Genomic DNA, 11,179 nt, shown 5'->3' on the forward strand with positions numbered 1-11,179 from the left:
ATATATATATATATATATATATATATATATATATATATATATATATATATGTTATTACTATCCACCAAACAGATATTGTTTATTTCTTAGATATCTTTTCCTTTAGTGTAGGACGTTTGGCTAAGTTCAATTCAATTTTTCACTCACAGCTTTGTTATGAAACGTGTTAATATTTAATGATTGTGATCTATTAATTTGTGACTGCAATGCAATATTCACTGACGCGTATTTATTCAACGAGAGTCAGAATCTCCAAGAATCGAGCTTCTGACGCACCTCATCATCACAGGAGCTTGATTAATACATTTCTTTCTTCGTACGCTGCTAATTATAATAAGCGAGGAAAAAAGACTGTGCTAACGTCGAATACTCGATGTTAGCGCTGCTCAAAGCTCGCTGACGTTCCCGAAGGCATGTTCGAACAGTCGATCGCGCGCGGCGTGAGGAATCGATACGATTTTTCGGGCGCGTGCGTCGCGCAAAAGAGGACTCGGTAATTAACGTTGCAAGGTCGACGTGTCCGAAAATGGAGCGGGCACATAGGACCGATTCGACGGTTCACTAAACGTCCCATAGTGGAACGCCTTTGAAAGTCCGCTCGCTAAAATTGGTGTAACAAGCGCCACGGTTTCAGATGAGAGCGGTGCGTGTGCGCGATCAAAATCGTATTTCGCACATGTGTGTATATATATATATATATATATATATATATATATATATATATATATGTATGTATGTATGTATGTATATATATATGTATATATATATGTATATACACAGACACCTTTGTAGTGCGCGCGACTCGGCCAGTTGTTTGCCAAATAATTCGGCACGACACGGGTTCCATAAAATTGAAGTAATGGCGCACGGTAACGAGACGTTTCCTACTTGGCGTATCGTTATCTTACCACCACACACGATCCGATTTGGACAGCACATCGACGCATGTCGTGTACGTGTACGGCCGCATACCCGGTACATACACGCGTGACATTTCGTGTCTCGTTTAGCGTTTCAGCGGGAATGTTCCTATTCGACGAGTCAACGTACGTGCTAATATACGATTTCGTAATCGTCGATCTACCTCCTTGTCACGACTCCGCTCCCTTTTAGCGCCAGAACGAGCTGTGCTGACTCTAAAAAGATAATGGTTAACTTTAAGCTCTTCCCGCCGCTCTCTTATCGTATTAACCCATGAGCGGTCTCGCGCGTCGCGCGAGAGAGAGAAAAAGCCTCTGCATTACATTAAAGTAGCAAACATGTAGCCGTCTATTGTGCCGCGGGATGTCTTCGCGGAATTTCGTGCGGATGCGCCAACGCAGTTACGCGGAAAAAAGAACGAGTATTCACTTCAGTCTAAATTGACGATCATTGTTTCACACATCAGCAACGACATGCAATTTTGTTAAAAGAAGTTTTGAATCTTGAATTTCGACCATGTTACAATTTGCTTTGTAATTTTATATTGTATGATAGTTTCATACAACAAGTACTGATTATTTTAATAATGATATCTTCCCTCGATATTTAAAATCATATTCCTAGCTCAATATTTTGTGCTTTCCGTTCATGAAATGTTTCTGGATAATAAGAATATATTTTTTTTGTTGAATTATATAAAATGTATCGATTCAAGTAACTTATTTTTGTTTAACTCATTTTAAGATTAATATGCCAGAAATAAAAATACTTTCGAATCAAGAATGTTCCTTTTTTCTGTGAACACAGACCGAATTGTCGAAAATGTTGGTCCACGTAGGAAGGGAAAGGTAGAAGGGAAAGGGGGCGAGGAGTAAAATAAATATTTTAAACGAGACGCGTGTACGTGGAATCACGTTTATTATTTCGTAGTACACAGTTTGCAAATAATACAGCGTACGCCAAAGTAGAACTTTTCAGGCCGCGAGATCTCTTTCAATTTTGCAGCATCGCGTCGCTCTCTTTTCGCACGAGCGTCATCGCGGGCTCGTCTCATCAAAATGTTATTCGTCGTGCTAAATTATAAACAGCAATGTATCTCGCAGCAGGTCCGGCTTGTGCGCACCACCAGATTTCTATCGTGCTTTGCGTTGCATAACGATAAAAATGCATTTCGTCGGATACAAGCGTGGGTGTAGGTGCGGTACATCCGGAATCGGTGTATTATGTGGTTGCCACGAATAAACACAGGGTGTGGCGAAAGTCGTAGTACAAACGGCAAGATTCCTCCATGGAAAAAAAATAGAAGTAAATTCAAGTCGCGGAACAAAATCTCTTTAGCGAAAGCTTCGTTGCTCTTGTCAGAGAATCAATCTCCAAGAAAACCAGATGTCGTTCAAGTTTCTCGACTTAAATCTCGCTGCGGCTAATTTTTCGTTTCCTATCGATTATAATCGGTCACTGTAATATCGAAAAAGATAACAAAGACATATTTAATGAGGCCAATTCTCCCCTCCCTCTCTTTTTTCTAGAATACGGCTCGGATTGGCAACAAAAATTCCTTCCTGATAAAAGAACTAAGACAACTTCGTGTATACTCGTATCATAAAATAAACTTCTCTGATCTCGGCCAGTCTCCCGTTCGACTGTGTGTGACTCTGTATGTGTGATTTTCCTAAAAGATGCTTTATGTTTTAGGTATAAATTGTACGCCACCGGCTATAGAAGACTTTCCACACGACCTGTTTGATGAGGAGCAGAGACAAGGCGGTGCCGTTGTCGTACACGTCATCGTGTCGCTTTACTTATTTATCGCTTTAGCAGTAGTATGCGATAAATTCTTCGTACCTGCTGTAGAAAAAATATGTCACGGTAAGGGTTGCGTATGTTCTTTTTTTTTCTTTTCTTTTTTTTTTCGCTGAACTTCTCTCGTGAACTTTACGTTGCTCGTTTTTCGCATCGCTACTTGTGCGTGTGCGGAGGCAAGACCAGGTTGCGCTAATGATCCGCGGAGGAAGTCATTTTATTTTTAATTTTAACCGAAGCTAGGCTCCTTACCGCGGAACTCTCGATCGATGACGTCAGAAGAAAGAAAGTGTACGGCCGAAATTTTTTGCGAAATACGCTGAAATCAGAGGACATATCCACAAAGTGGTCCTTTGGTCCGATCGAGCACACATTTGTGAAATATTTCGAAAGCTTCGTTCTAACGATTAATAAATTACTGTAAAATTAACGTGACATTTCTTTGTAGCTCACCTTTTCTCACGATTTCGTCGCTTGTTAATTGCGCGATTGTTTATTGATTGTCAGAGTGAAAAAAGCAAGTTTCCGCATATGTTATACAAATCTGCTCAATTGATCATCGAGTGTCATTCTATAGACGAAATCTTTCATTTCGACGTATTTTGTAAGAAAGAATTTTGCGCGTACGTCTCTTCACTTCTGATTGATTAAGATGATCGCGGTAAGGAGATAGAAACCTGCAAGCACGATGTCAGCTCGAAACAGAGGAAACATTTAATAAGTATCGAGTTCGATCGGGACGATTCGTATTGACGCGTTCAGCCACGTTATGTTGATTTTGAGCGGCCGTCGAGTTACGCGACATGCTCGACTCGTCGAATCGATGCCATGCTGCAGCATATCTGCGTCACTGCGGGCGCCAGACACATCTCATCAGCAATTACCGTAATGGTCTCTCATCCGGAAATTGACCCCGCGACATTTTTTTCCAAACGCGCGATCCCTCTCGCGGTATTTTCACTGTCATCTTCGTCGTCGCTATATTTAGATTGTTGATCGCGTCCGATCAACGCGAGTTTCGCTCGCGTGAAACAAGAGAACCGCGTCTATCAGATTGGCCGCATTTAGCACCAAATGCACAACGAGCCACACGGAGTGTGTAGCGGTTACTCTGAAAGGAAAGTTACAATTAGCTAGCTCGACTCTAAAATTAGATAAACGCAGATAAATCCATTTGATCATCGGACGCTTGTTGCCATCGGAAGTATTTGTGGAAAAGGACACGCGTGTCTTACACATAAGAATTCTTTCCGCATCTAATTCTTTCTTTTTTCTTTTCAATGGAGTTGCTCCATTGAAAAGCTAGAGAAGCTAGAAACTCTGAAGCTAGAAAGAAGGGAGAATATTCCAGATGGCAAAACGATCGATGAATCGTTTAGTGTACGCACAATATACATGTATAGATAATTTAAAACTGACTCGGCGTTATACGTTTCAGCACTCTCAATGTCGAAAGACGTAGCCGGCGCAACGTTTATGGCGGCGGCGACGTCGGCCCCAGAATTATTCGTGAATGCCATCGGAACATTCATCACGGAAGGTGACATTGGCGTCGGGACGATAGTAGGTTCCGCAGTATTCAACATCCTGGCTGTTCCAGCCTGCTGCGGTATCGGTGCGGGAATGGTGAGTTGCCAAATGTTTCGTAGTTTTGCGAAGTTTAATAGACGCGAAATTGGAAAGGCGTGCAAATTCTCTTGTGTCGTGCAACTTTGGTATTACCTACATCGTCGCGATTATTAGAGAGAACAAAGAAAACAAAAAAGAAAAAAAAACACATTGTACAAACTTGCAAAACATTGTTCTCGCTTTCTCACGTACATGTCTGCGTAATTTTTCTCCCACGAGAGCATTTAAGGCTCCTGGGTACTCGCTGGGGAACTCTGGATTGACGACATCAAAAACGAAAGAAGTATGTCCGAAATTCTTGCGCACTATTTCCAGATCATAAAAAAATATTCGTACGAAAGAACACTTCAGATCGCTTGAGTATACCTGTTAAATACTCCGAAAACTATCCTTCTCCCTTGACAGTCAATAAATGACCGTAGAATTAACGTGATGTACACACGGGAAAAGAATATCAGTTCGTGTAACTGAATGAGCACCAGACGAAAACCTCGCTGACGAGAATTAATATCTCTCTTACTGTGACTGAAAACATTCGTTGGAACGTTCAACCGCATTAAAACTCGGGTGAGGTAACTGAAAGCAATTGAGGGCTGAGTAGGAACCTCCTGCAGGAATCCTTCTGTTCCTACAACCGAATTTTTCATCTGGTTACTAGATAGCAGAAAATTCAGTCACACTGATGGAATTGTTTTTTCCATGCAATCTCCCTTTTTAAACTACCTTTCTGATTTTGCCACGTTTATTTTACGACTATTTATTGACTATTAAAAGAGAAAAGTAGTTCTAGGAGTATTCTTTTATACAAAAATGTTTCTGTTTCTTTGGGAATGGCACGCAAGAATTTTCTGCGTGTAATTTCTCGCTTCTGACGCCACAATCCAACATGACCGCGGTGAGTATGCGGGAGTCTCAAAAGTAATGGATTATTTTCTATCCAAGAACGTTCACTCAACATCTGTACCGCAATCTAGCTCATAACGATGTTTTCTCGTACACAGGTGGTGCCTCTAGATTGGTGGCCCGTTAGTAGAGACTGTCTCGCTTACGGTGTCACGGTTGCCATTTTAATATGCATTATACACGACGAACGGGTGGAATGGTACGAAGCGTTAACGTTGGTGCTCTTGTATATTGTTTATATCGCCGTGATGTATTGGGATAAATCGTTCCAGCGGTGTACGAGATTCCGTACGAACGACGATCAGATATCCTCGGACGGTCGACGAGTTACGACAGGTGAGGCCGTAACTTTGCTTTCGTTGAGCTTGCAGCGACGTTCGTTCGAGCGAGATTATCGTCTCGCGATTTACACAACTCCATCCGCAACTCCGTTGACTGCCGAATGCGCGAGATAGGCATCGAGATTCTGTGGTATTTAATCCCCGACCGAACTTTCCTCGAAAATACGCATGAAAAGGAGATAGGGAGATAAATGCAGTAAACTCGTAAATATGTGGCTGCGCTCTTTGACTAATGCTCTTCAGGATGCATTTACATAATCGGTATCTGTTTAAAAGCGACACACGCGTCGAAAGTTACGGTCTTTTTCATGATTATGAAAACTTGTTCATAAAATCCAGAATATTCTCAGTGAAATTTATAAGGCTAAAAAAGCAAATTTCGGTGTTCCGCAATCTCGGGACTGCGGGCGAGCGCCGCTGCAACATATTGATAAATCCGATACTCTGCGACAACGTTATATTCGCTGGCACGTTACCGTAAGGCGCGCGCATAACGCGCGTTTCTCATAGATTCTAGCGATATTCACTTACCGAGACCGGACAAATTACAATCGCCCGGGGATCGCGTTGAGCCAATAGCCACCATCGATGTGCCACTGCAAAACGGCGGGACGAAGACGCAGGAGGAAAATCCGGATCCTAGTGAGTGTTTGCGCGCTTCTCATCGTCAAATCAAATATAATTTGCCGCGAAAGTCTCGACTGGTAGTCACAACGAAGACTCGCATTTTCTCTCTCATAATCGCGCTTAATCTAATCGATCTGATTCTTATCGATCATCATCGGTAGTGATAGCCGCGATGATCTAACGATGTAACGATAGAATCCACATAAAGCGACGCATAATGTGTCGCGAAGGCCACTTGATCGGTCAAGACTGTATCGAAAGCACTTCTTCCACTTGATTGAAACGATTAAATGGGTTAAGCACGTGAGAATGGAAATTTCCAGAGCAATATACTTGACAAGATCAGAGAACTGAATCGTTTGCACGCTTCAGTGCACGTTCACATAGGCTGCTGGTCCAACTTTGTGCTGCAAATTTCTCTCACGCGATAATCCTTGAGAGACCATTGAAAAATGTACAAGAGATAAAGAAGTATCTCAGGCGATATCTCTGTCTATTATATATAGAATCTGAAATTTACGTAACGCGTTCTGTGACAGATTACGAGTATGAGCTGTTGGTGTGGCCGGCGCGTGCCGGGTGGTTAAGGAAGACCGCTTGGGTTACAACATGGCCCATTCATCTGATATTCATGTGTACAATCCCCGATTGCGAGAAACCCCGATTCAAGAACTGGTTTCCCGTCACGTTTCTCATGTGCATCATATGGATTGGCTCGCTCAGTTACGTGGTAGCGTGGATGATCACTATAATTGGTGAGTGTTTTAAATTTGAGACATGACTACACGAGGCGAAGCGACACATGTCGACGGGTGAAACGCGCGAGCAGGTGCTCGCGCACAACATTATTTCCAAAAGAAACGCCTTTCAGCAATGTTACGCTATTCTCTCGCTGATTCGACATTAAAGAGCGGCGCGGCGGAGGAATGCGACGATAGAAAATATTTTGCTGTGCATGCAAGAATCTCCGACTTGAAGCAGCTGCGCGACGCGCATATTTCGCTTTTACGTTCCAGGCGACACACTCAAGATTCCGGATTCCGTAATGGGTATAACTTTCCTCGCGGCGGGAACCAGCGTGCCCGAGGCCGTGTCGAGCGTGATTGTCGCGAAGCAAGGTATGCGATCATCATGAGTTTCATTCGCGTAGTGATAAGTTGAAGACGTTGGAAATTAATTTCGTCACGGTGTTGGAACGATACGGGTGATTAACGATCGTCGCTGCGCGAACGACGCTCGGGGGAGAAAAATCACGAGACAAACAATGGCGTGGAAAAACAAGTCGCGAGCTATTTTTCGCTCCCACACCACACCTGCCAGTATGTACCTTCTACCGTTCTACTTTTGTCCAGGACACGGTTCGATGGGCATCAGTAATTCGATAGGATCGAACACGTTCGACATATTGCTGTGCCTCGGATTACCGTGGCTGATCAAGTCGTCCTTTTCGCCCACGCAGCCCGGGAGGCACTACATCAGTATAAATTCCGGCGGGCTGGAATACAGCGCGATATCGTTACTGTCGACGCTGATGCTGCTGTACATCGCGTTCGCCTCCAACAAGTTCCAGCTCGATAGGAAAGTAGGCCGTGCCTGCCTGTGCATGTACGCCGTGTTCCTCATACTGGCGTCGCTGATCGAGCTCAACGTATTCTTCATGGTAAATCTACCCACCTGCCAAAGGACGGTGAAATGATCGAGAACTCGGACACGATAGCCCGCCGCAATGATGTAACGGCGCGGGTATCCCAACTCGCAATCCGCGCCGGAAACGTTCCTCCCCGAACTCACGAGGGAACCCCGCACGCGAGCGAAGGGTGTTTATTTCAGCTACACAGGACACTACCGTGTGTACAGTTTTAATATCACAATGTTATCACGTTAGAACCTGAGAGTAACGCATTTTGTATTTACTTACTGCTCCGGAAATCCAAAAGCGTCTTCGCCCCCTTCCCCCCATTCCACCCGCTCTCTTATTTTGATCTGTTCTTCACTCTCTTATCTTTATCTGGATAGTAATCTCATTGACTATTGCTATCGCTTCGTTCTTTACGATACTCCATCGTACTATCCGAGTACGTTCTGATGTCCGGACCTGACGTGATCGTGACGATCGAACGAATTCCGTTTCTTTTTACTACGCTCGCATTCTTCCCTTTTCGAGCTCGTGCTCGAGAGAGAGAGTCCACAACATCTTTGAATATTATTATACATTTCGCTCGTCATACGTCTGACCCATACTTTCCACACTCTTCCATCGTGTTTCCCTCAGTTTTTATTCATATCGGTTCTATTTTGTCTTTCGTCTCTTTTTCTCTTCCTTCTCTTTCTCTCTCTCTCTCTCTCTCTCTCTCTCTCTCTCTCTCTCTCTTTTCTCTTCTTCTTCTCCTTTCCTCCGTTTGTCCATGCTTGTCCCTTTCTTAAGGTACGATCATTGTGCTTACGGCCGCGTTGCGTGCGCCGAAGGATCAACAACTTACGATTAGCCACAGTAACGAGCCACGGATCTCATGCTATTCCGATCGGAAATTCGCCCCAAGGGAATCTCTATAGACGCGTGCGTCCAAGTAGTACGGCTCGTCCGAACGGTTTTGGGACTAATGAAACGAGCGAGAAGGCGGGAGGGATCGAGGAAGCGCGCGCGCTCTGCGACTGTGTCTAATTGTACGAAAGCGCGAAAAAGACTGCCGCTTACATGCCGTTCCGTTAGCATATCGCAGACCTCGGCCAGTGTGTAACCGCGAGAATGTGTCCACGCGAGTGTACGTCATCGATTGTAATCCGCGAGGCGGCTATCGTCCGCGTTCAACTCGCGGAGCCGAGCCGCCGATCGACGAATCCGTCGAAGCGTCGCGTCATCCTCTCGACAGCGCACGGCAAGCTCTTCCGTGGAACGGAATAAAACGCCGTTAATGAGCGGCCGCACGGGCTCGGGCGAACATTCGTCGACGAATTCACCCGGCTCGTGTATCCGCGCCGGAAGCCGCGGCCGAGGGAACAGCGGAAGCTCCCGTTCCCATCCTCACGTCGCGTTCTCTCCTGAACGCCGCCGTCGATGTTAATATACGAAAACGCAACACAGAGCCGCCGCCGTAGCGTCGAGCAAACGAAAACCGTCGAGCGCGCGATACTTCTCCGCGACATACCTTCACATTGCGACACACACACACACACACACACACACCAAATCTGTGACTGTAAAAATGTGTCTAGATAAAACCGTAACTTAACATTTAAAAATAAAGTACTGTAATAAGTTATTAAAACAATACAGCCAGACTATAAAGATACAAATACACCTGTCCAGTCTCCGCGAGTGTACAAACTGCGGCCGCGCAGCGTATCCCAAAAGTCGCGATTTCGGTGGTGCTTTTCGTCGATACTTTTCGCGAGGTGAAGGCGTTCATTGAATTTTACGCTGGAATTGTCGTCGAGTTACGTTGTTTCGCGGGAATCGATCGCGCGTGATCAAGAGTGACCATGTCGTGAAACTCGATTGTTGAGATCGTTTGTGTCTAAAATATGAAAAAGAGTAATGATATTTCATCGGACTGTTATTATTGCAGAGGTATCGATTCGCATGATTTCTGAGATACGCTGTGTATTGTTACGACACGAAGCGCTCGATTGAATAATGGAAGGACATTTCCATCGATTGTATTTATAAACTAGTATTTATATTTCATCGGAAATTATATCTTGCGTTTATATGAACAACATGTCGGTTTTGTTTCCCGTGCACGCACGTACATATATTCGACACTTTACGACATGCTCCAGAGACTTGCATTTACGTAGAGAATCGAAGCCGTAGAAGGGGAGCCGGTCTATATTTCACATCAGTGCCAGCGCTATCTTTAAAACACACCGGCATTATTCAGTGTCCCCGGAACCGAGACTTTTTCAAAAATACAATAGAAACATTTTGTTATATAAATAGCGATTCCGTAGAAAAGGGAAAAGGGGCAGAGCTCTACTTTTACAGTGAGCTCTCTGCACGCAAACTGAATTTGAAAACTCTGAATAAATGTTAAAGAATGTTCCGGTCGATTCAAAGGAAGATTTTGCTTCTTCGTGACTTTAATTCAAGGTTATTAATATGCTCGATGTCGAGAATTGCGAACTTCTGATCAAACATGATCCCGAATGGAATTTTCCGTAAATTTCTCGTAAAGCCCGTCACGAAAACTCGTTGAGAAAGGATTGCCGCGGAAACGTACTTGTCACTTTTGAGTCGACCTGTATGCACGAGCTATTTATTTGCGGCAGTCCATACTCGTCTTACATGCTTTTGCTTCACTGTATCCATCAGTTTCCTTATTACAAACGACAGTTCTCTCCCCTAATAGTATCCCGTCTTGCCAAATTTGCGACTTCAGTTCGATGAGACGATGCAGCGCGCATCAATAGAGTTTGCAAAACATATTTGAAGTCGTAGCACGAAGCTAACTCTGGCAAATTCAGAGACTAATTTTATTTATAACATGTAGAATTGGAGTTCTCTTCTTCTTTCTCGAAAATATTCACCGACTCTTGATGAAGGATTGCATCATTGAGATCGCATTTTAATAATTTTCCGAGCCAAGACCTCCTGTCGCTAATCGTTAAAAAGAAATCGTCGTCCAAGAATATAACCCGTGAATTTTGGCTCGCTATTTCGATTACGCTATCGTACAAATATCTTTGCAAATCCGATATCCGCAAAGACGCTAATATCGGACCATGTGAACGAGATTTATGCGCCTGTCGTGTACCAGAGTACTGCCGTTCCTTCTTCCTCCTTTTTTTCCCCTCCTTTGTTTTACCGCGACTCAACTTAGCCGGGCGAAAATTGGACGTGGGTCAACTCGCAGCAGCAAAACACTGGTCATCTCACAGATATCGGCTGCGATTTTATTTCGAGTTCACACAAACGCGTGTCCCCTCGTACACATGGATTCCTGAGAGCCCGAGTC

General features: G+C 44.1%; 1 protein-coding gene across 3 annotated transcripts in view; it reads left to right on the plus strand.

Moving 5' to 3' along the window:
- LOC116843060 (sodium/potassium/calcium exchanger 4) overlaps positions 1-10,280 on the plus strand; it is an 18,101-nt gene extending 7,821 nt beyond the window's left edge. For 2 of the 3 annotated variants that reach the window (XM_032813080.1, XM_032813079.1), the window contains 7 exons: positions 2,617-2,790; positions 4,163-4,350; positions 5,355-5,592; positions 6,108-6,239; positions 6,764-6,979; positions 7,241-7,342; positions 7,577-10,280. In XM_032813080.1, coding sequence (XP_032668971.1) covers positions 2,617-2,790; positions 4,163-4,350; positions 5,355-5,592; positions 6,108-6,239; positions 6,764-6,979; positions 7,241-7,342; positions 7,577-7,920 — 1,394 coding nt within the window. In that variant the 3' untranslated portion in view covers positions 7,921-10,280. The remainder of the gene's footprint in view (positions 1-2,616; positions 2,791-4,162; positions 4,351-5,354; positions 5,593-6,107; positions 6,240-6,763; positions 6,980-7,240; positions 7,343-7,576) is intronic. The other variant, XM_032813081.1, reaches the window with a different exon arrangement.
- Positions 10,281-11,179: the final 899 nt, after the last annotated feature.

This window comes from Odontomachus brunneus, unplaced genomic scaffold (genome assembly GCF_010583005.1).
Source record: "Odontomachus brunneus isolate Ranch 3 - 2012 unplaced genomic scaffold, Obru_v1 Obru_scaffold_029, whole genome shotgun sequence".
Lineage (NCBI taxonomy): Eukaryota > Metazoa > Arthropoda > Insecta > Hymenoptera > Formicidae > Odontomachus > Odontomachus brunneus.